Source organism: Diorhabda carinulata, chromosome X (genome assembly GCF_026250575.1).
Source record: "Diorhabda carinulata isolate Delta chromosome X, icDioCari1.1, whole genome shotgun sequence".
Taxonomy (NCBI): Eukaryota; Metazoa; Arthropoda; class Insecta; order Coleoptera; family Chrysomelidae; genus Diorhabda; species Diorhabda carinulata.
In genome coordinates, this window is record NC_079472.1 from 7143916 (window position 1) to 7170023 (window position 26108).

Genomic DNA, 26108 nt, shown 5'->3' on the forward strand with positions numbered 1-26108 from the left:
TTTCATCTGTTACTAATTAATAAGAATAAACTTATTTATTCTATTTCTCCCTCACGACTATTCTGTTCAATAGTTGGCTCTAGTAGCTTTCCTCGCTTAACTTTTGAGCTATTATCTCCAAGTATACAAAATTCTATGTATTTGTAATACCAAGAAGCTTTGAAATGTTCTCAAAGAAAGTTGGCAAAAACTATTATTTTATTTTGGTAACTCTGCATTGTACTCAGATTGACAGTTGACGGTTGACGGGCCGAAATTGTCAAACAGTCCATTTCAGTTATGTCAGAAACTAAATATTTTTTGTTTTTTATTTAACAAAAGATTTCAGGTCATTCAAATATTCTTCCATTGCATACTAGGACATGTCTGAAGCGACTTCTAAAAAAATAGATGAATTACTTTACCGAATTAAAAACGAAGGAAGTCCCTCTAATTTAGGTATGAGTCGCTCTGGTACCGGAGGCCTACCCACTAGTCGGAGAGGTTTATCTCGTAAGTAATTGGATGAAAACTGAAATTAAAAATCAATTAATTCCACAATTAACCTACTTTGGTAAAGATATTGAACATCTTAGAATATGCATATCTAATTTCTAATAAATTAGTTAATAAAGAATTACCAGAGGTTATAAAATCACATAAGTTAAGGTTTTTACTGCAAATAAAATTTATGCAAGTACTTTAGGGTTTATAATCAATTGGTAACTGTTTCTTCAATGTTATCAGCTGGGCTAAATTTCAATCTAGTAGAAGATATTTTCACATATCTGGCGATAACACTGTTATTAATGACAGTTTTTGTTCTTTTCTATAATTTATAATCATTACAAATCAGTCCTAAATCAAGCATATATTATATAATTAAATAGTACATAAGTAAAAACAAAATAATATACATTTCATCAATATAATTGAATTTCAGGTTAATTTATAGAGACTAGGAATTCTGTCTATGGTGTTCTCCTCTATTATATAGTAGTTAAAATCACTTTTGTTTGCTCTGTATTTGAATATCAAGTTTTTAATATAATGTGCAAATTTTCTTTGTGTATTTAGTTATAATATTTATTGTAATTTGAATTTTAGTGGGACTAAATAGCAACAATGGAAGCCCTGTTATGACTAGACCAAGAAATCTGAATTTTAGTACTCGACAAAATGATGATTTAGAAACAGAAAAAAAACTCAAAGAAATAATGCAAATTAGTGGTGATTTAACAATAGATGGAGAATTGTACAAAACTGATATAAAGGATATGGAACATATAGAAGAACTGGGAAATGGTACATGTGGTCATGTAGTAAAAATGAGGCATAAACCTAGTAGAAGTATTATAGCAGTTAAGGTAAGGTCTTTGTGTGCCTATTTCACAATGTGACTTCTAACATTTCAAATATTTCATTGAAGTATGGAAAAAAGAATGAATAAAAGACAAACTTCCCTTTTGAACTTCTTTAAAACATAAATTATAAGAATATCTTACATTTTTATTTTTTCACCACTCTCTTCTCTCTGCCACCACCACTATATCACTTTTCTTCAACTTGAGTCTTATATCAATCTGTGAACGTCTTAGTACAGCTCAACTTCCCTAATTCTATTTCCAGCTTAAAATCTTCCATGATTTTTAGTATTTGTTGGTATTTACTTTGAAATTCTCTGTCTGACTCTTCCTTACATTATGTCATTCTAATTTCTCGACAAAACTTTAATAAACAAATGCTTCCCAATAGTTTTCTATTAAATTTGATTTTAAATTACACAAAATATCAAGTGTTACATGCTGTTGGATATCATTAACTCATTAGACAGAACATCTTATTAAAATTGATTTTAAAAAATAAAAGGGTAGAGTTTCATATGTTCTTCAGCCTACTCCTACTATTCACAGATACTGTATCTTGATTGCCTTTCACCAGACCCTAAGAAGGTAAGAATTCCCTATTCTCTAACCTACCCCATCTCGTAAACTGATGTTCTTACTACAGTGCAGATTTTGTATCTATCTATTATCTATAAATCTTTTTGACTGTTTTCTTTTCTTTCAATTTTCCTTTTTATTTTTTGTGTATGTATTTCTTTAGTTTTAGCTTACTTTTTGTTCTAATTTTTGTTTCATACCTACCTTATTGTTTTACGTAAAATTAAACTAAACTGAATTTTTGACCTAAATTTTGGTGCTATGAAACGTACTTCTTATCAACGTTCTCCATATTTTGCTCTTCTTATTACTTTCAGACTAACATACTTTTTTTCATTATTATTTGTATTTATTTTATTAAAGTTTTTATATTTGAATGATAGTAATTTTTCTTCGCCTCAATCTATGTTTATCTACTCTTAAGGATGTAAGGTGTGGTTGAATTTCTTTTTTAATGTAGCTTTTCTTTCAAAATTCTCTCCATTTCTTTAGATCTATCTTAAGTAGTTACTTCCCTCTGTTCTCAATTGATTTCGTTCATCCAGGTCTTCCTCTGTTTCTCTCTCTTACAGTTCTGGCTTCTAGTATTCTTTTAGGGAATATGAATTTTTCTATCATTTAACTTTGCGCCTGTTCATTTTTTTATCTTCATTTCTTTCCTCCTAAAATTCTGTAAGTGATTTCCTGTAAGCTCTTGTTATCTGCCATCTTGTTCAGAAGCTCTAATCTTAACAGTCTGTGAGTGTAATTTTGGATAAAAGCATTTTTAAAGCTTATTTAACATATTTTCTGAGATCAGAAAAGCACGAACAATTTTTTTCTAGCTACTCACACTATGCAAACTAGCAGTTTATTAGGGACTCGTTGAGCAGCTGAAGTATCTGTGTATTAATATTTGACAAGCTTAAATATTTCCATGCTATTTTGTTTAACAGTTTTGAAAATTTGTAGATGTTCCATCTGCTGCTGTAAGTGGAAACCTTATTCTTGGTATCAATAAAATCTTAAAATCCAATAGGATTCCATAATGATCAAGAAAATCTAAAGTTATCCTGTCGGGCTCCACTAATATAAGAATAAAGACACTATATTGTATAATCTGCAGTTTTTGGAAGTTTTATTGGTGGTACCCAAATAGTTTAGGAATCCATTCTTTCAAAATATTTTACATTTGATGGCCCTTGATTGTAGACCTTCTACTTCAAGTACTTCTGTAATAATAATGATGATAATAGAGTATTAAATTTGGTGACCTAGCTTTCCTTTAAGTTTATTTTCTACAGATTGCCTACATATGATCTACGTAGTCCTAGCAATACTATACTGTTCCAATTTTTGTATTGATAGGGCTAGGAGAAAATCTAATAAGTGATCTTGTACAAAAATATTTAATGCGATGAAAATTAATATTAATCACAAATGTTAAATGTAAACTTTGACTCTATTTAAACATTCTTCATAACTTTTCAAAGTGTGCCCTTCAATAATAATTTTACAAGTAAAGAAAGTTTTTGAGTTGATAGAAAAATTCAAATGCTTCAAAGAAATGTTTTCCACAATTTTGTTTACTTGATGATAATGCTTTGAGCACAAATTGAAAAATATAAACAGTTGATGTGAAACAAGTCAAACTAATGAAACCATGCAATTATGTGTGAGTTGTTTTGAAATTTCAGGGAAATTTTGTTTTTTAATCAAACAAAAGTAAAAAAATCATTCCTAACTATAGAAATGATTCATATCTTAATTAATGACTTGAAATCATTGCAAATTATATATTACAAATATATATTGAATTTACTTACTACAAATTATGTAAATTTCACTCATTTAGGATAGAAATCATGTTTTCGTTTAATGTATTCTATTAAAAAATGATGTGTACATAAATATTTTGTTTTCAGCAAATGAGACGGTCTGGTAATAGTGATGAAAATAAAAGGATTATAATGGACATAGAAGTAGTCTTAAAGTCACACGACTGTAAATATATAGTTCAATGTTTAGGATGTTTCATAACAGATTCTGAAGTCTGGATCTGTATGGAACTCATGGATACTTGCTTTGATAAATTGTTAAAGAGGTTTAAAGAACCAATTCCAGAAGAAGTATTAGGAAAAGTAACAGTTGCTGTAAGTATTTCAAACTCATTTTTTCTTACTAAAAATTCTCAAATTTTTTTTTATAAATAGTAAATATATCTTTATAACAGAGCTGTGCAGTACCTGAGTACTTAAAGTACTCAGTATCGATACTTGTGGGTACTTTTATTGTGAAGTACTCAGACGCGACGTCAACACTCTAGACAAGAAGTCTCAGCAATTTTTAGCTTGTCGCTTGAACTCCCTTGTCTTATCTCCTATTTTGTTTGGAGAGTGCAGTCGTAGATCATTGATCACTCAGCAGATAACAGATTCCAACAAAATTATTTGAAACCTAAATTTAAAATTATAAAATGTAAATATCCAAGTCATATCTTATTTAGTTCTTCATTATTCAGTGATATTAGTTTTTGCCACTGAAGTTACCATTATATTTTGACTATTCTATAATTTTGACTCTTTAATTTTTAACATTTTGTAATTTCAAATTTAGCTTTTAAGTAATTTCCTTGAAATCTGTTATCTGATGATTATTTTTGGAAAGAAGAAAAACTAATCTATACTCTTTTTACCCTATAGGTGTATTAATTTTACTATTTACCTTATTTTCCAGTCTTTTCTACCTTGTGCCAAATTTTTCCCATCGACCTATCACTTTCTCTTATTTTTCAAGATTTTTCCTAGCGTGTTATCCCATGCTGCTCGTGGTCTTCCTTTTTCCTCACATTTTACTTTCCCAAATTTTTATAATTGGCACTGTGTGATCCATCCTTTATGGATGACCCCACCATTCTAGTTGTCTCCTTTCTATGAATTGTTGTATTGGTTCAACTTTTAAATCTTCTCTTAGATGCAAGTTTCTAAATCTATTATTTCTAGTTACTCCTTTCATTATTCTAAGATATTTCATCTCTGCTACTCTTGTCTTTCTTTGCCAATGCCCAGTGAAAATTGGCCTGTAAACTCCTTTGAAGACTTTCATTAGAATTTTCTTTTTTTGTTGATGAGTCCCATACTTAATGCATAGTATATTTTATTCTCCTCCTCTATTCTATTGTTTAAATCTAAAAACTATCTTCCTATTTCTTCCAACATAATTTCTAGGTATTGGAAGCTATTTACTTGTTCTATTAGTTAACCCTGATTAAAATTTTTTCTTTCAAGTTTGCCACTACCATAACTTTGGTTTTCTTTTTGTTCATTTTCATTCCGTTTTCTGTCAATGTTTGGTTCCAGTTGTTTAAAGAAATATAATAAATCGAAACTTTCTTTAGTCTGTATACGGTTTTGTGAATTAGTTTCTTGTCTCTTAACAGATTTAGAGGCGAGTCTCTGTATCATCATGTATTAAAATTAAAATGTAAAAACCTGAAAGGGGACGGACGGGGTAACATTGATGGGTGGTTAGTGATACTCTCACTTAATTATATATACCATTACCAGTTACTTATTATAATTTCTTCTTACCGTGCTCACCTGTCTTTTAGTCTCTAATTAGAATTATTTTAAATAAGTACTAATACTCGTTCCTTTTTTTTTTAATGAGTACTCTCAAAAATTTGTAAAAGTACGTATTTGTTCGAGTACTTCTCATGGAACTACTCTTACTCGAATACTTTTGAGTCTTTTTTATAGGTACTCATTATGAAGTACTCCTGATTACTTTAGCACAGTACTCTGCCCAGCTCTGCTTTATAAAGCGATAGTAGGAAATTGTTTTTATATTTTTTTTTATTTTAAAATTAAATAAAATATATTAAATTCAGCTATCTGTATATTTTAGACTGTGGAAGCTTTATCGTATTTGAAAGACAAACACGATGTTATGCATAGAGATGTAAAACCGTCAAATATTTTATTAGATACGAAAGGTAACGTAAAACTCTGTGATTTTGGTATCAGTGGAAGGCTAGTAGATTCCATGGCAAAAACAAGAAGTGCCGGTTGTGCGGCATATATGGCTGTAAGTATGTAAAATATGCAACTTGTTCTAATTAAAATTTCAATATAAATGCAAATAAATGTTTTTATGTATAAAAAAATAAGACATTGTATATAGGGTTTTTTTGAAAGGGCTTTCATCTGCTCTATTATGATCTCAATGTCAGGATTAGTGAAAAAAATTCCCTTCTATCACATTTTTCATTTACAGAAAATCCTATGGAGATGAATCTGGCGAATAAGTCTGATTTGGACAAACTAATCTCAGCAGCTGAAAACTATTTAAGGTCAAATAATTGCACAGTCTTAGCTCACTTTCTGGTCTATTTCATTGTTTTCAGTACCCTTCTCAAATGGTCAATAGCCAGTTTGTAGATTGTTTGGGAAGTCATTTTGGCTTCTCAGTCGCTTTTCAAACCTAAAAAGATATTTTGTGCATAATTCATTGTTCTGCATTCACAATATCCCATAGGGGGCCATTAGGGTGGACCAAAAAAACTTTTTTTAGCTACTACGAAAATATCATTCAAGATAAAGAAGAAAAATTCTAGTAAAGTTTGAGCTCTTAATATCAATGTTTGGAGGTGACATATTGTGATTTTTAATTTCCCATTTAAATTACATGAGAAATTTTTGTTTTTTTGAATTTTAATGTATTTCAATGAATAATTATGTGGAAAAAATAAATAGATATTTTCGTAGGAAGTTAAATAATTTTTTTTTCGTCATCTTGGACATTTTTGTAGTAGTTAAAAAAACCTAGGAGCCATCCATAAATTACGTCACATGAATTTTATGACGTTTGAAACCCTTCTGCGACCTTGTCGTATGTTGTCACATTTTTATAATCTCCCCCCTCCTGATGTGAGGTCACACATTTTTTAAATTTGTACATGCATTTAAAAATAATAGTTTTCATTTTTTACATATACTTTTATTAAATAATATAATCAAATCAACATCCAATAATTCAGATAACCAAAAACACAAACTAGTTAAAAACATTAAACGACGAATTTAATTAGTAGTGGACATGTGACGTCATAAAACTTCCCCCCCTGGCCTTTAGTCACACATTGTCATATTTCAGTGATAACTTCCCTTCCCATTAACATGTGATGTAATATGTGGATGACCCCTAGGTTATTTTTGACTCATTTCTCAAGGTGTTAGCAGTACTTACCTACCACTAGCTTAATGTCATTTCTGGACATCGAGAAGTTCCTCAGATTTCTTAGTTGATAAGGTTATGAATGTTTTGGATTGTCTTAGGTCTGTAGTGTTTCTTCAGTAAAACCCGAAAATCCTTTAGCTATCCATTCATTTTGTTGTTGTTATAACATCTGATGAGGTCGCAGGGGGCTCTAATTCAAAACATAAAGTCGTTTCCCCTTAACTAGGAAATAATTTCTATTTTATGTCTGCTGTTACACATGTGAAAACCAATTTTTATAGGATCAGTGACGCCAACTGATGAGCTGAGCTGAGTTGGAATTTTGTTTGTAAGAATTTAATTTTTTTTCACAGCCTGAACGAATCGAGCCACCCGATCCTAAAAATCCCGATTATGATGTTAGAGCAGATGTTTGGTCCCTCGGCATTACCCTCGTAGAAATGGCGACGGGAGTGTTCCCGTATCAAGATTGCAAGACTGATTTTGAAATGCTTAGCAAAGTAATAGGACAGGCACCGCCAAGTCTACCGACTGATAAAGAATTTTCTCCTGAATTTAGAGACTTTGTAGCTTGTTGGTACGTTTTAATATTAATTTAGATATAATATGCCAATGGTTTCTTGAAAAATAAATTAAATGATGAGACTTTAAGGTTATTTAGCTATATTCTTGTATCTATATAATGGATTACATTATAAAATCATTGAACTAATACAAATTTCATAATAATTTTCAAAGTATAGTTAAATATTTTTATTTATTTATATAGCATTTATATACTAAAACAAAACTAATAGACATAGTCATTATTTCAAAGGACCAAATGTTAAATTAATGATATTTTCAATATATATTCTAATTTTTTACTCTCAGCTCTTGTTATATTGAACTCTAGGGCATTATTCCACAATCCACAAAAACAATCAGCAACTCAATCTAATCTGATTTGTGAGATGTTAGCAAAATTCTTAACAACCTCTGTGGTCCTTGAATATCATAACAGTATTCTTCCCAAAATCTACAATGTTCATCTAACATAAACTATCTACTTAGTAAATTAAATATAAGGGGACATTTTGGGGTGCGTAATTTTTTAGAGCCACTAGTGATATACAGGGTATAAACCTCAGCAATAATTTAGATTCATTTTAGCAGCTATCAAAGCACTGAGCTCCTAAGTTTTAACATGTGAGGTGGCTAATAATATTTAACGAAATATACTGGATGTAGTTTGAGTCCTGGGTTAGACAAGATTGAAGGAAATGAAGAGGCCAAGAATTCCACAAAAAATGAGCACAAACGCTGTATGAAATCGCTTTTATTAGAAAGTTTTTTTGAATAAGAAGAACCTTAAAAGAGAAGTACTTGAAAACGCCTACCGAAAAGTTTCTATGGAATTCCAATACTACTAGATCCAAAAACATACCAGTCCTCAATAACTTCCTTACAAGGCACTTCTACATCAAGAAGCACCTAATGAGATTATGTCTAACGGAGAGTGAAAAACACAGATTATATATGGAGGAAGATGAAACTGCAGTTCACTTAGCTCTGGATTACCTCGGTCACTGTTCATAAACATACTAGTCCTCAATAGGTTCCTCACAAGACACTTCCCATCAGGAAATAACTAATAACTGCCCCCTTGAAGCTAACAAAGTTACCTGACATCATAAAAACAACTTTGATGGGGGTTAAAACAACTACGAGGTTACAGTAAATCCTTTTGGTCACAGTACATTCCTCCATTCCACACTATAAAATAGAGTTATACATTACCCATTTTTTTTCTAGCCGCTTTGCTTATTGATTTTACAACGCCGCATAAGTGTTTTTTCTACATGCTATAGTTTTTTGGAATTTGTTGTAGCTATATCTTGTGACATTGATGGGTTGTCCCACTAAAATCGAGTAGAACAGTTAAGTTTGTAATTAAATTGGTTGAGGATTTTATATTTATATTCTCATGTTTTCTAAAATACTCAGAATATGTATTATTGTGTCTTGGTTATGGAATATAAAATATTTAATTTACATTCATTGAATTTTTTCAGTTTAATAAAAGATCATAAACAAAGGCCCAAATACACATTATTGAAGAATCATCCATTTATGAAAAAATACGAAGAAATAAATAATGTGAATGTAGGCGAGTGGTATGTAAAATTGATCAAACAATCAGAAGAAATGACATACAGAGCGTCGCCTAGGTATGTTGCATGGTTAGTTTCAAGTTTTTACTACTTTTTTTTACAGTACTAATTGATATTCAATCTAAGTATTTCCAGCATTTCATCAAATATCTCATAATGAAGTAACATTAAAATATTTTCTTGTCTAATTAAAATGAAGAAATAACCATTAAAGTCCATTGTAAATAGATTTTGTCAGTACTAACAAAATATCTTTTTTATTTAATATTTTCTAACTGATTAATATATTTGAAGTGAGTTCTGTGCGATTGTGTGTGATTTCTCTATTTTAACTAATATTTGTTGGTTTTTTTTGTTGTCCTAGTTTTTCTTCAGTTTCTTGAATCCTTGTGTGGTTCATTTTAAAGAGTCATGAAGACTTAAAAACTTAACCGACAGTTTCAATTAAGTTGGAATTCCTAGAACTATTGGTGATATGCCTACCTTCAAATATCCACATTGATGTTATTTATCATCCAATCAATTACACCCTTCAAAGTACTTTCTATTTCTGAAGTACTCCTGAGAGTTCTTTGGGATTGTCTTCGATGCATTCGTCGCATTGGTTTCTCAACCTCTCAACCGTTTTTTTGTCATCGAACTGATGTTCTTGAAGTATTGAACCCACCTTCAAATATCTGTATTGTTATTCTTCCTTACAAGATCAATTACATCCTTCAATTTATCAGTGGTGTTTTCACTTCCTGAATTAGTGAGTTTTAGGAATTGTCTTCAATGCATTGATTTCCACCGTCTTTTTTTTTGTCATCGAACTGATGTTCTTGAAGTATTGAACCCACCTTCAAATATCTGTATTGTTATTCTTCCTTACAAGATCAATTACATCCTTCAATTGATCAGTGGTGTTTTCACTTCCTGAATTAGTGAGTTTTAGGAATTGTCTTCAATGCATTGATTTCCACCGTCTTCTTGTTATCTAATTGGTATCCTTTGTTATTTGCCATATTCTTTTACATATGAAATATTTCCCAATAGTATTGAGCCTACCTTTAAATATCTGCATGTATTTGTTTCAACCTTTTTCTTGTCATCTAACTGCCATCCTTTGTTAATTTGACATATTTGATTAGTGGTGTATTCACTTTCTGCACCAGTCAGTTTTTGCAATTGTTCTTCATTGCATTGGTCGCATTGATTTAAACCGTCTCTGTGTAATCAAATTGGTTTTCTTTGAGTGGTATTTGATTTGAGAAAAAGCCAAAAACCCGCGTCGGGACTGAAGGGAGGCTGATGAAAATGTACAACTTGGTTTGTTAAAAAGTCCTGCTGTCGATTCCATGTCTACGCTATCACATCTTCTTCTTGGAACGGCTAATTATCGCTTATCCAAAAATGTTGCTATTTTCTTCTAACGGCATCACATAACTATTCAAAGAAAAACTTTGCTTTGACTTTCACGTGCCTTTTTTGTCTTGGGAATTCCGAATGTTTCCGCAGTAAAGATTATTTTTTTGTTTCTGGATAATAGCCGTAAAAAATTGATGCAAATTAGTTGATTTAATTATTACTAATAGAAAAATGTGACGAACAAAGAAAGATACTGTAAATTAACGCTGAAGAACGGACAATCCTCTCGTTGAATGAGCTAGGTCCAAACTCTTTAGAGATTACTTAAAAATTTTGACTCAGGATGATATGAAGTTAGGTACGATACTGTTGGAAGAAACGTCATTTGATGCAAACTGATTATTTTGTTTCTAAATGCAATAATTATTGAGTGTAATAGAATCCCTTCACATTATATTGATCATACTTTAATACTTATATTGAATAAAATTTTACTTTTAACTTGCAACACATTTTAATTCAATTTAGTTTGTTTTTCTCGCTTTCTAGAACGTCGTAGTATTTTTATGTTTGTCATTTTTAGATGGACGAAAACTGCATCCTGTAGGTTTGTATGTTGAGATTTTTTTGTTAATTTGGTTCTAATATGATGTCCTTTAACAAACGCTACGTAACACTACTTATTAGAAATGGTTTTAAGTGAACTTACAAGCATGAATTCAATTTTGAAACCATTCCTTATTGAACATTATTTAACAAAATTCTTCGCAAGATGGAAGTATGATTGGAAAATATCCAAATCAATTACCTTTGATGTACCGCAAATGATGTACAATAGGATTTGGGGTGGATATGTGCTTCAGTCTCCCTATTAGAATTAAAAATTGAAGATGTGAGATTATTCGAGTCAGTCAAATAAATTAAGTGAATATCATAAAAATTGTCATTTGATAAAAGGCAAAATATATGTCTTGCAATTTGGTCTTTAGTTTCATTGTGCATTAGAAATTTACTAAAAGTATTATACGCAACTTTCTTCACAAAAAATTTGATAGGAGCTAACATACGCGGCATATTATTATTATTTAAATACTGAAGTACAGGGTGCGACAGTCAATCCTGCATTTTTGAAATGGCTGAGGTTATATTGCCTGCCAGAAGCAGACAGGTCTTTCTGAAGGATCTTGACATCAGATTTACATCTTCACTCGTACAAACAAAGTAGTTCAGTTATTGAACATAAACGATTTTGCTGCCCAACGGCAATACTGCAAAACGTTTTTGGACATGGTTGAAGAAAATAAGCAGCTTGTTCACAACCTCTGAGTTAGTGACGAGGCACATTCTCATCTCTCGGGATTTGTGAACAAACAAAACTTCAAGTACTGGAATGATCAAAACCCTCATCAACTTTATCAACAATCTCTACACTCTGCCAAGGAAAGAGTTTGATGTGCGATGCTCTGCTCGGAAATGTTATGGTCATTCTTCATTTCTCAACTTCGTCAACATGCAGTGAATGATCAAACCTTATTTCAACTAGATGGAGGCACATAGCCCATGTAAACATGAATATTGTTGATGAGATTCTCGCGCATCGTGTGATATATCTAAACGAGGATATTCCTTGGTTTCCCCGTTTACCCGACCTCACACCGTGTGATTTTTTTGCGGGGATTCCTGAAAAATGAAGTGTACAAAGACCGACTTCTTACAGTTGAAGAACTCAAGGAAAGAATTCGATTGGAAATCCTGAAAATTCTTCAGCGCTGATTAATTACATTTATTTTTCGTCTATGCTTTTTAATACACAATAAGATTATAACAATAAAATTTTGAAAATTGCATCCGTTTATTTTTCATAGTCATTTGATAAATGCAGGAATGACTGCTGCGCCCTGTATATTATTATTTATACATTATTGTTTCTATTAGTATAAGAACGTCAGGATACAAGAATTTTAGAAAAACTGATGCTTTAATACGTCTTTAGCTATGCTTGTTCAAACACTGTGCGATCTGCATGATTGGAAGTAGAAGAAGCAAACACAAGTAAAGTGGTATATAACAGACGAATCAAGCAAAAATATTAGGTAAAACAGAGGACATGTATATGCCAAAATGTGCAGAATAAAGAGCATGCCCCAAACGCTCTTTACTTTTATATAAATACCATAAGTTTCCGGCCTAACAAAGAAGCAAAACATTTTTTTCCTCTCATAATTTTAATTTTTCTACATTTTTAAGTCTATACAGTCAATCCTGCGATGCTCTAATCTTTTTAAACCTTCCAAATAATAATTGCCTTTTTCCTTTTCAAAGTAGGCGTTTACATAAACAAAAACCTCCCCGTCTGATGAAAATCTGTCTTGAATGTGAAACTTTACGGTTAGAAAACTGGAAAAAGTCACTGGGGACTTTATCTGGTAAATACGGTGGGTGATCAATCAATTCGAAGTGCAATTCGTGGATTTTAGCCGTTGTTATTACAGAAGTGTGAATTGTCCTGATGGAAAAGCACTTTCTTTTTCTTGAAATAGTCGCTTTTTGCAATTTCTTCCTTTATCTTATCTTAATACTCTTCTGTTACTGTTTAACCTCTTTGATGATAGTCGATGAATACAATCCAATGACTATCCCAAAAAACGGTCGCCATCACTTTTCTAGTCCGTAAAACCGTTTTTGCCTTTATCGGAGCAGGCTCAAACCTTCTCCTTAAGCCCCAGGAATATTCATTCGAATGTGCTTTTGGTTCAAAGTAAACAAACACTGGTTGTCGCAGTCTTTGGCTCTCTCGAACGCTCGTCGTCAGTCAAGCCCAAATGGTGTGGCGTCTCCTTAAACAGTATCTCTAACTTATCTTCCATTTGCATAGAAGTATCGCCTTTTAAAAACAAATATATTTTCGATTTTCAGAAAAATTTTCATAATTACTTACTTATACGGTGATCAAGCAGTCAAAAATAGACTAAATTTTAGTGAGAATCTACATGCACACAAGCACAAATGTATTTCTCAACTGGTTGAGGTCGTAAACTTTGTATCAAAAACTTGTGACATGAATGCAACTGAAGTTGAGCTTCTTTATTTTCCACCAAAATTCTTTTCTTCTGTTACCTATCCACTATTATTGGATGTTGCCGATGTTTCGTAAGCTTCTCTGACCGCCGCTGTGTTCCTAAGCCAAAACATTTACTTTCTTCACTCTTCATTTACCATCTATCCTACCTTCAAAGAGTTGAAGTACGGTACTTTGGGCCTCTGAGTATGTAATCCAAATAGACTGTTTTCATTCTTTTTATATTCAGAAGAATTTCCCCGTATTTTTCCATTTTTATTTTTAGAATCGTTGCATTTGTCACTTTGTCAGTCCATGATACTAAAATGGAATTTCCAGAACCGTTGGTGATATTAATACTGAACACACTATTTACCCTACCACTACACCAACACTCACAATTACATTATCTGACGCACTTTTCGATAACTTAGCTATCGTCTTCATAGAATGAAGTGTATTGGTGAATGGTGGTGTAAACAGTGTGTTCAGAAGTCCATGGTACTCCTAGCATTCGACGATAGGTCCACATTTCAATTTATCCATCTTTGATCAAAATGACTTTGTTGTAAAATTAATTTTGCTATGTTTTACGTTTATTATTTAAAATGATATTTACTTTTGAACAAAAACATTCTTATGAGGAATGTGGAAGATTCGCAAGAAAGACTTGACAATGTTTCAAACTATAAATATGTCCTGGAATTAATTTATCAGTACAGTGGTTCCGTTATTATTAAAAAAGAAAGAATCATCTGCGCAACAAAACTTTTGGACACTTCTACCAAAGAACCATCACTAAGCAAAGTGGCGCGTCAACCAGACATCTTTCATGATTCAGTATAAAAAACATTACAATCAAATGTCACTCTCATAAAATGCAAATTTCTCATCAATTCTTTTGACGACGATTTTGACAAAAGGAATGAAATTTGTGATACAGTTAAAACCAGAATATTGTACAACATGCTTGCTGTATTGAAAAATGTTTCTTCTAAGGGGCGTCCCTAAAAAATAATTGATACCTCCTTGCAACATGAAATTTTTAAAAATTGACTACAACAGATTATATAGTTTACAATTGGACCTTATCCTGACCGATATTAAAGCGATCATGAGACTTGACCTCTCTATCTGAGTTGGAAATTCTGGAACCGTTGGTGATATTCATACTGAACACACTGTTTACACTAACACTCACAATTACACTGTCTGACGCGCGCTTCGATAACAAAGTTATCGTCTTATATAGACTGAAATAAACAGTTTACCTGAAGACGATAACTTGGTTATCGAAACCCACGCCAGGCAGTATAATTGTGAGTGTTGGTGTAGTGGTAGTGTAACAAACTGTTCAGCTTGACCTGTTTCTAAATTCATAGGACAAAAATCAGAGGGTGATCGCTTGTATGAAATTAAGATAGATTTTTCCCATAACAAGTTTCCTCAGGCTACGCCTTTCCGAGATATCACCCTTAAAAGGTTTTTTTTTTCTAAACGTGTATGGAAATTTATGATATGTAGACTAAATTAATATATTTTGGCTAGAGGTGGTTATTACATTTTACATCTTTATTGTTTTCAACTCAAATAATTATAAACTTTGGCATTTATTTTTTTCTCTGCAGCTATTGATTTTGGGGAAAAAAATTCAAGAATAAAAATATTTTTAAATAAAACAAGGATTTTAAGTTATAATTTTACCTACCCTAAGGGGGTTTTTTACGAGCATACACATCCCGAATTTTGTTGCATGGATATAGAAACACCCTGTATATACTAAATTTTCCCTCCTCTCGGGAAAAACTGCAGATAAAAACATTTCTACGAGAAATTTCACGTTCAATTCTTAACTAATAAACTATAGAGTGTAGGCCATTTGTCCCCAACCATCTCAATACTGTGAAAAATAAATAATGTAAAATTGTTAAAATTTGCATCCATTTGTATGGATCTTGAAGTATTGGGGTTTTTAAAGTAATAAAAGTTTAAATAAGGACAACGGACCTATTCCTTACAGTCTACTTTATAGTTTATTAGTTGAGGGATGAATGTGGAACTTTCCCCCAAAAAAATTAGTATAATTAGGTAGGTCAAGTTTTAGTTTGCCTGTGTTATACATATTATGCATTTCATAATATTATATATAATTTAATAACCATGCTGGGTTGAAATAGTTCCCCCCCTTCACGAGTACTATGAGTCAACTTTGATTAAAATTACAATCGATAGAGGGAGACAGTCAGGCATCGACCTTAGCATTAATTATTGTTATATCAACTAATAGTGCTAAAAAGTGTAGTAAAAAATTGAGTAAGTGAATAGAGTGTATTATCCATGGTCAGTTTTTTTCTAAAATTTCAGTTAAGTTAGAAACTTCAAATTCAGTAATTTTATCCACGCGCAAAGGGCGGACCACGGCTATTTTTTCAATATTCCTGTTACTTTATACGGGGGTATTAGGGGGAAATTAGCAACCCTTACTTTATTTTATTTAAAAACTTTTTTTCGAGAGGAAGTTTTATGAAATAAAATAAACAGCATAATTTATATTTTTTTTAATAAAATGAATGGAAAACAGTAAATGATTCATTTAAAATGCTAGCATTGGCCTAGATACATGAATGTAGCCTACCTGCTGTGGTTTACCCTATACTTTCAAAGATTTCAGGTAAATTTCTTATGGTGTTTCACGCTATTTGAATACGACTCTTCAAATCGTTAATATCAACTATGGGTGTTGGTAGACTAATGATTTAAGGTGGATCGATAAAAAGAAATCATAAGGATTTAACTCTTGAGATCGAGGAGGCCAAAGTAGTAGCCATTGAGTGCGATGTCTTCAAGTAGTTCAGAGAGATCATTGTCGTGAAAACTGGTGTAAGAAATTCCAATTAAGTTGTCCCCCAATTTATGATAGATACTCTTAAAAAATGTGTCTCTTCCGAAAACAATACATCAAAATTGAGTATTTTGTCGCTTTTCGTGTTTTGTGTTGAGGAGGTAAAAGAGCTTAAACTCGTTGGATATGATAAGTATATAATTGTTGCTCTTTTGAAACTCGCCACAGTTTCGGATAAGTTTGTGAATATCGTATTCACAATACGTACAAATACGGAATGATGAAGCGTCATCCGTTGCGGATATTTTTCAGCATAAAGACGTCTAGCTTGTCGAGAATTTCCATTTGCCATATCATACATAAAATGGTTTTTTAAAAGCATGTTGCTAATTTCACTGTTTGGATACAATGCACTTTGATTTGTAGTATAGTGTTTATTTTTTTTTCTGGAGCTATTGGTTTTGGGCGTATGCGATAACGTCTTTCTCTGATGAAAATCTCTCTCCTGCAAATGAAACTTAGGTAACAGGAAAAAGTTGCTGCCAGATCTGATGAAAACAGTAGGTGGTCAACCAATTCGAATTTTAGCGATTATCAAAGTGTGAGAATAGAAAAACATTTTCATTTTCTGAAAATAAGACCCTTTTTGCAAAATCTTCCTTTTCGTTTTCGAGCAATGATACTTTCAGAGTAGGTTCGCTCTTTGCAATCTACTGTCTTGACTGATTTTTCGTTTCAATTATGAATCGACATGAAAAATCCGACTCATTTTGCTTAAACCGCTGGGCTTAATGCCCGGGAAATGTTGATTTGATTTCACTTTTGATCTAAAGTAGGAAAACGCGGTACTTAACGTGCGGATAGATTTTGCATGCATCACTTTACAGTCAGTTTATGGCATATGCGTTCTTTTTATATGCAGATATCCCCTTCTATCTCTCTAACTTTAAAGTTCAATTTGAAAACTTTTACCCTTGCGCTCGTGCTAACGCCCTAAAATAATATTAATAAACTCCTACGTTTGCGCCTGCGCTGACGCTCTCATTAGCGTTACATTTGACTCCACGTTGTCTGGACGTTGGGACGTGAACGCGGGCGTTTGTGTCTATGTATCTAAATTAGCCTTTAATCGCGTTCAGCATAAATTGAAACAGATTTATAAATTTTGAAGTCGAATCTCGCGTTCCAGCGCATAGCCAATGATAACATGATTCTATTTTTTTATAATTTTGTAGTTCTCTCCTTCGCTTTCTAGCCCCATTTATTAGACGAACTTTGAATTGTCGATGTCGTTTCCATCAAATAACATTTCCATGGAAAAGTACAAATATCACTAGGATAGAAACAATATTAACAAATCTAAGAAATGCTTAAACTTGAAACAAAATAAACAGAGAAATTTTTCTTCTATCATGCAAGTAAAATGTCTTAGTACGAAAAAAAATTTGTGGTTATGTGAAATAAGATTTCTGATTGGTTCAAATAGTGCCAGCCAATTTAATTCCCAACGAAAAATGGAAGTCAAAAACTTTATAGTTTCCAAAGCGAGCTAGAGCGTCAGTAGGAGTTTATAAATCCAATTTAATTCGCCGGCCATTCAATACCATTCGATGATGTCGCAGTTCTTGGCAGTTCCAAATACCAATTGTCAATTATGCTGGTATTTTACGGTCGAAAATGATGGTGCAGTGGTGTATTGCTTTTCAAAAACAAATATTTAATGACATCTCATTTTGCACAAAAATCTTCACGATTCACTTCTACGATTGTTAAAAAGAAACTAAGCGTCCAAAATGAAATGTTAGTGTGCGCATGCACAAATATATTTCTCAACCTTAAATGATAAGTGCTGACATTTTCAGGTTGAGCTCAGAAACTGTTAAAAAACCCTTGGAGTGCAATATTCCACCCCATTTCCACTTCTTTTGAATGGACTCTGAAGGTCTCTTATTAAAAGTTCCATTTTTAGTTTATTTGTATAAAATATAGTAGTTGTTAGATTAGAAGATATGAAGTATTGCTATTCATTCATAAATTTAGATATAAATTCATATATATGGAAATTTTATTGGAACATTTTGTTTTTTCAGACAAAATTCTACAACCCACTCAATTCGTCAGTTTTTCACCGGTCGTCAACCTTCACAAATTCAACTACCTCCTTCAACCGTAAATTCATACGGCGTATCGAATGGAAAAATTTCACCTCCTAGCCATACAAGGCCCGCATCATCTCCATCGGATAAAAAAGTTCCTCATATGTCTCGGTACAATTATTTTAGAAGAGAAAATCCTTCGCAAGAATCATTGGTTCAATCATCCAAAAATGATACCCCTTTCCAACTGAACAAAAATAACGTAGAATCAATGAAAGAGCAACTCGAAAATAAATTGGAGCAGGTGAGAAAATTGGTTCTTTGTTTTAATTTAATAATGAATAATTAGATAAATACTGAATATCAAGTGTTTTACTGACATATTTTCATCGTTTCAAACTTTTGTTGACGCTTAAGTATAAATTGATTCAATATTGATGGATATGGTGACAAATACAGGGTTATTCTAAATCATGGGTCCATCATCATTCTTAAAAATTCGTATTCACTAAAGTACAAATGCTACATGAATAATTTTTAAACCAAAGAAAAGGAGAAGTTTTAAAGTTTTTTTTTAATGTTTTACAAGTGTAGGAAGGCGGTGATGGTTCCACAAGCTGCCGCTAGAGTTCTCGCTGCAATAGGACGCCATTCTCTGTTAGTACCAGTTGTGAATGAGATGGCGACTGTGGAGCAGAAAGTGTTCTGTGTTATTGAATTGGCTAGAAGTGAGCCGCAAATTCTAATATGGCGGGCATTTCAAGTATCAACTAGAAAACGCATTACTCGTTGGTTTAATCAATTTAAATAGACTGGAAGTGTGTGTAAATGAAAAAGCTCAGACCGCCTGTGTCAGAAGATGATGTCAGACGAATAGAAAACAATTTTGTTCGCAGCCCAAGTGAGTCTACCAATTGAACTAGTAGAGAACTTTGAATACCCCAACCAACAGTATGGAAAGTTCTGAGATTGCTTTTGCTATACAAGCCCTACAGTTTAGAACTCGTACAGGCTCTCAACCCTAATGACAAAAAGAAGCTATCGCGTAGGTGTTTGCCGTGCAGTAGCTGAAGGCCACATTGAACACTTGTAATACATAAAAAAAAACTTTAAAACTTCCTCTTCCTCTGAAAATGACGGCGATTTTAGAAACGGATGTCAAAATCTTAATGATATTCTCAATATTTCGATACTTTCTACAATATACATTAAACCTTAATTTGTCATAGTAAAAACTTTCTTTCTGGGTTAGAAATGTTTAAAAATAAGCTATACTAGAGGCTTGTTTACTAGTTAAGTTTCCGAATCGTGGAAAATAAACGGTAATACAATTGGCTTGAGGTCTCAAAGTGAACCTCGACCACGGTCTTACATAAAGGTCTTGTAACAAGGGTAGCGAAGGTGATTCATTTCACGGTCCGGACGCATACTTAACTCACTCTGTTGTCGCCAAGTCGGCGCTGTGATCGAGGGATATATAATAAGTGCATACGCAATTCAGCTTAACAGTACTAAATTGTATTATTGTTCATATTATTTCTATAAGTAATGAATTGTTAAGAATAAAAGTAGTTAATATGACACATAATATGTAAAAGTAGTTGACGATGTATCCATCCCTAGATAGCAGTGCTGGGCCATGGCTATTTCAAACACTCAAAACCCGGATGCAATGAGAACCACGCCGCTCTGTAGAAATTGTTTTCGGTTTCAAGACCAGTATGTAAGACCATAACCACGACCAATCTATATCAAGATTGCCCGCAGTAATCTAAAATATCAATAGTAACTAGATTTGTTGAAAATAGTTTGTTTATATTTAGACGAATGCAGGATCTCCATTAGTCTTATCTTCTAATACCCGTCGACTTTTGGAAAGTTCTTCAAGTTCATCAAATGCTCCTTATCGACATCGAAGGGTAGCCAGTGAAACGAGATGGCGTTCTCCTAGTGCTTCACCTCTTCCGCTCAGAACACAATTTCAAGTGGAAGAGCCACATTACAACTGCGGAAATACTAGTCCTATAATACTCCAGAGATTTTATCACCAACAAAAACAGCAACAAATGTTCAGGGAGGCTGAAGAATCAGGTATGTAGAAAACACAATTCGTTTTTTACAAACATTTTGAAAATTTTTCTTATGGGAGGTATTGACAGTATCAGTTGCATGTATGGATGTTTAACTGCTTAAAAAGTAATTTTTAATTAAAATAGACCTAAGATCAAGGCAATATCAATATGAACATATAAAAAAAGATATCCCCTATTCTTGCTGCAGCATTGGGATTCAGGTTGTGGCCTTCCAAAGATCATCTTCTATTTCAGACGGTCTCAGTGTAATGAAATTCCGTAGTGTCTCACACTTCGAGAATAGAGATTTCGTCCTCTCCTTAGCAGAGTCTGCACGTTGCATTCTCGGCTAAACCTAGCGTCTTCGGGTGTCTATTGAGGCGGCAATGTCGCGACTCCTGTTCAACAGATCTTATTTTGTTATAGATTCCTTGGAGTAACTACCTCATTGTCTTGTGTTTTGTCTTTTATCCTGTAGCCGATTCCACAATCCATACTTTATCGAGTCTGTCGAATATTTAATTTTCCTCGACTGCTGTGTGTCCTGGAACCCATTGGAGGATAACTTTATTTTTTTTTGTTTAGTTCATTTAACTTGTCCAAGTATTATCAAACAAGGTTGGATGGGAGTTGCATTGGAGCTCAAAACACTAATAGCTGCATAGCTATTGGATAAGATAATAATAATTCTTCTGTTGCATATATTTCTGCCTGAAAAATACTTGTTGTACTGCCCAAGCTTTCAGATTGTTTGGTTTTGAGCCCGTACACCTCTATTTCAGTTCTGAATGCTTGGAGCTATCCGTGTAACATTTGATGGTGTTGGTGTAATTATAACTATACCAACAATAAAAACTACTATGATAGCATTTTATGCAAATGACACTGCTATATTAGAATTTTACATTAACCTAAATAAAATTCAGTAATGGCAATTGTGTATCAAAGCTAATGAGAAAAAGAGATGCTAAATATCTCAGGGTGCACTTGTACAGAATTTCGATCTAGAAAAAACCAATATACACTAAAGGAAACTTAAAGTGAGACATTATCTTTGGATATAAAGAACAATCAATCAACTCCAACATCACCATCCTGTAAAGGCTCCAGAACAAGGTTTTGCATACCATCCTAGACATTTCTTACTACAAACGTAATGAAGTATCCATGTATAGTCCACCTTGTAAACCAATCATCTATAAAGTGTGTGTTATAATTAGAGAGTATCATCAATACATACTAATGTGCTAGCTAGTCAGTTATTCGAGTATGAAGTTAACTGAAGCGTCTACTTTCATCACACCCAACTGAAGGATCCGTACAGCCCAAAATAATATAAATTTGAGACATAATTTAAGATTTAGATGATAACGTTACTGTTGAAATTCACAACAAATACTTGTTGTCCAATTGGCAGTTTTTTTCATTTCTGAGTTATGGTATAGGATGTCAAAATCATTTTAAAATAAATATTTTTTAGAAGAGGCAGTGCTATCTAAAACCAAAAAATCATTTTCACTTACATTTTTTTTTTCATATATAGATAAGTTATCATTGTTGTATTTTCATTGTTTTAGGAAAGAAACGTTTCGCCTCTTACATAAAATTGCAACTTGGTGGAGACCGTAGCGGTAGATCCTCAAGGCACCAAAGTCCGGAACCCCCTCCTCGGCTTAATAGATACCCTAATGCTGATAACCAAAGTCCCTTAACACTACGTAGAAATTTCTTAGAAAACAATTCTCTTAATTCTCCTAGTCTATCACGAAGGTTAGTGATTTATAAAATATCGAATTTGTTTTTATGATAATTAAGATTCTCTCACAGGTACGTATCACCAACACCACCGGTGCCTCCTCCTCGGAGACTTTCAGAGAGTTCTTCAGTACCTGGATCCCCTCAACATTTACGTGCACGCTTCCACTACACTCCCGAGCCACAAAGAAGGCCTTTCAAAAATGATGAAGTCTCATAACAGTGAACTAATTCGCCTCCAAGAAAGGAGGAACATCATAGGAAACTGTTTCATTGAAATTTCGGCTAATACACAAAAAAGAATATTATTTTTAAGGGGATAATAATTTTGGTTAGTATCAGTGTAAAATCTGCAACCAAAAACCTGACAGGAGTACGTTAGGAATCAGCGTGTACTCCTTGTCTTTAATTTATGAGAATATCTTTTCAAAAAGTCAAAATATACTGTAAATCGCATTTTTATTATACGTAACATTAGTAATATCAATTCCAAAGATACAAACCTCACGCGCTTCAAATAGAAAAATAAAAATTATTCTCCAATTTTTCAATACAAAAGCTTAGGTGCTTCAGAATGAATAGCAGTGATTTAAATCATGATATTTATTGCATTAAACTAAAACTTATAATTAATACAACGAATGAAAGAGCAACTCGAACATTTCTCATGAAAACCTACAAGTATTCAATAAGAGCACACTGTCATATTGATTTCATCACTTTGTTGTGTCAAAATGGATAAACAACAGTTTTTTTCTTTTGGCGCTTGTTTAAACACTATAATGACTATTTCAGGGTTTCTAGGGGAATTGAAAACCGGGAAAAAACTGGAATTTCGCAGTGCCGGGAATTTTCAGTAATTTTGAATGAGCCAACCAGACATAGCAATTTGGTGTTGATGTCGTTCAAAAACCTTTCGACTAATCTCAGAAATAGCGTCATCCAATCGAAACAACATGTTGAACCTCTCTCGTAACTGCACTCTTACGGGCTCACTTATCTATGGTTGAGACTTGAGAGCGCGTTACAATTTGTTTAAAGACAGTCCTTCCAAAAGAGAAATGTTTTAAACCGTGGAAAAGTCTTTGGATAATAAACTACTACTGGCTAAACTGGCATTCTTTCAGTCTATCCGAACCATGTCTTAAAAATTTTCAAAGTGAATGGCTCCTAATCCATTTATTTATGGAGACCGAAATTCTTCAAAGAGCTCCTATTTATAAAGTAGACATTTTCAATAAAGATTCCAAAGGTTTATTCCGCAACCTCAAAAAATATATCGATTTGGAGTATGACACAAGAGAAAAAATGCATTGGAGATAAAGATAAAGACATATTGATCTTTCGCAAGAATTGTAAAAACTATTTGATGTATACGGTTTTCAACCTTTTGGGAAAAATGCCTTTAATATTCAAATTATCTAAAACAATAAGTTTCCTTAATCTGAATGAGACTCGCAACGATCCAAAACAATCCGTGCAACTGATATCTGAAGTATTTTACATTTTGTTGACTGCAAACAGATTCAACGCCAATACAATGGAAGAAGCTGATATGGCTTTTAGAGATATTATTCTGACGAATCTGATCCCTCTAAATAAGATGAAAAACTATTCCAGATATGATAGAGTATAGAGCTATTGTAGACATCCAAACTGTTGAATATTATCGGCGCTTGTACCCCACATTTGAATTCTACATACCAGTAAATGATGCTTAGTTTCCCTTTTCACTATAATACTGTTTAAGCCAAGATTTTACTTCAGTAGTTCGTTTTCCGGTTAAAAATAATGCTTATCAACACACGAAATAATTTTTTTCTTCAGTATCACTGAATAGTATTACTTCAATATTACTCCCGAACGGATCTTGTGAAGTAAATAGGTTAACCATCTTATTGAATGTGACATTAGCATCTACAGGATGAGTAGACTAAATATTATCTATCCTATAACTTGATTTCCGACAAACCTTGCCCAAACATTAACTATGCGTACGAGTGTGGTCTTTTTTATTTCAGCGTGAATACTCATCTCTTGATGACTGATAATTTTGTCGCTTAACTTTACCATTTAACAAAACGTAGATTCTTTATATATCTGACTGTATTTTGTGTGTAGTTGATCCATATTTTCTTCACAAAACTGCAGTCTTATATCAAGATCATCTTTCAATAATTCCTGGAAGAATATAAGTTTGTCGGGATGCAATTTTATGTTCCTTAAGAGATATCAAGATTTTATTGAAACAATAGTAGTATATTTGTTTTGATATCTTCACTCGGGGCAGTTTGTTGCAATTTGTAAAAATTAAAACAAATATGACGTCATATTTCTAAGTTGTGAAACCCTGTATACATTATAATCTTATTTAAAAAATTGCGGTTGGAATTACTGGGATTATTTTAAAAAAATTATATAAACCTATTGAATTTATTCCAAATTACAGATTCATAGTGTATGTTCGAGATGAATTAAAAAAATGAAGTTTGCATTTAATATGTGATTCAGTCTGTATATATATAATTTTGTGAAATTATTTTGATGATTCAGTGTAATTTTTGTAAAAATCATTTTTATTTCTCTATTTGTATCATACTAAAAGGGGGGACGTCAATTTATAATGAAAACCCTGGTACAAACATACATTATAAATGGTGCTTTTTTGGACGCTGGCAGCATTTTGCGAGATTATCATATTTTTCTAATGATGCAAAGTAATAGAATTAACTTAAAGGGGGCAAAACGGACCTTCTTGGAAAATAAATTTTAGGATAGATTTTTTAATATTCCCAGCACATTTTCCTCGTCGACAACTCCAAAGGTAGTTTTTGATTTTCTCGCAAATAATTTTCTATAAAATTCATAAAATTTTGGTTATTCATTTGGTGCAAAACGTTGGTTGATAATGAGAGTATAGTTCGGATTTTATTATAATATTTAAATTGACATTAAAGTGATAGTTAATATAAAGTAGTGATTTTTTTGTTGTAATCAATAATGTGAATATTGAGAGTTTGTAAATTTACTCCTTGCTAAACTGAAATCTGATCATGAACATTTTGTTTTATTTATTCTATTTAATTTCGTTCGTTATCTAAAGTTCCGAAAAGGCTGACTGACTGTTTTGTTTTTGTTACTTATTTTGTTACTGTTACTTAATTATATTTTTGTCATATCTACTAAATATCTGGTATGTTCAAATAGATTTTGTGAAAGATTTATATCTTCAGGAGAAGGGAGATTTAAATACTTTTCTAATTTACTATTGAAATACACAATGTTTCTCAATTGTTTAACCAATAAATATCAATAAAATGTAAGGAAGTACGTTTTTTGTATATTTAACCTGTAATCTATATGTTTAGAATGGGAAGCAAATAAATCAATGGCGAATTCTAGTTTTGACTAGATATTTCTAGTGAAGGCATTTAGTAAAAACATATACAAAGTTGTATCCTGTCATGTTTGCTTTTCGATGGTCTAATACCAATACCCTGTATCTGACATTGAACATATGAACGTAGAAGTGAGAATAATAAAAGTGGAGATACACGAGAAAAGAAGAAAATTAAAAAAAGAACAGATGATTCAAATGTACGAAGAGAAAAACCAAATACAAAAGGAATAGAAATAAAAAAATATC

At 32.4% G+C, this 26108-nt stretch overlaps 1 protein-coding gene across 1 annotated transcript; it reads left to right on the forward strand.

The window, feature by feature from the left end:
- The first annotated feature begins 225 nt into the window (after nucleotides 1-225).
- LOC130901442 (dual specificity mitogen-activated protein kinase kinase 7-like) lies at nucleotides 226-25792 on the forward strand. Its single transcript, XM_057812846.1, has 10 exons — nucleotides 226-492; nucleotides 1087-1346; nucleotides 3827-4054; nucleotides 5808-5987; nucleotides 7493-7716; nucleotides 9194-9349; nucleotides 18630-18939; nucleotides 20459-20726; nucleotides 22285-22477; nucleotides 22535-25792. The coding sequence occupies exons 1-10, from the start codon at nucleotides 363-365 to the stop codon at nucleotides 22680-22682; spliced, it is 2097 nt and encodes a 698-aa protein (XP_057668829.1). The 5' UTR covers nucleotides 226-362; the 3' UTR covers nucleotides 22683-25792.
- Nucleotides 25793-26108: the final 316 nt, after the last annotated feature.

Bases quoted from the DNA above. Each gene is read 5' to 3' on its own strand.
- LOC130901442 (XM_057812846.1), top strand. From the start codon at position 363: ATGTCTGAAGCGACTTCTAAAAAAATAGATGAATTACTTTACCGAATT. The intron at 5,988-7,492 runs GTAAGTATGTAA...TTTTTTTCACAG, and splicing joins GTTGTGCGGCATATATGGCT to CCTGAACGAATCGAGCCACC. The intron at 9,350-18,629 runs GTATGTTGCATG...TTGTTTTTTCAG, and splicing joins ACATACAGAGCGTCGCCTAG to ACAAAATTCTACAACCCACT.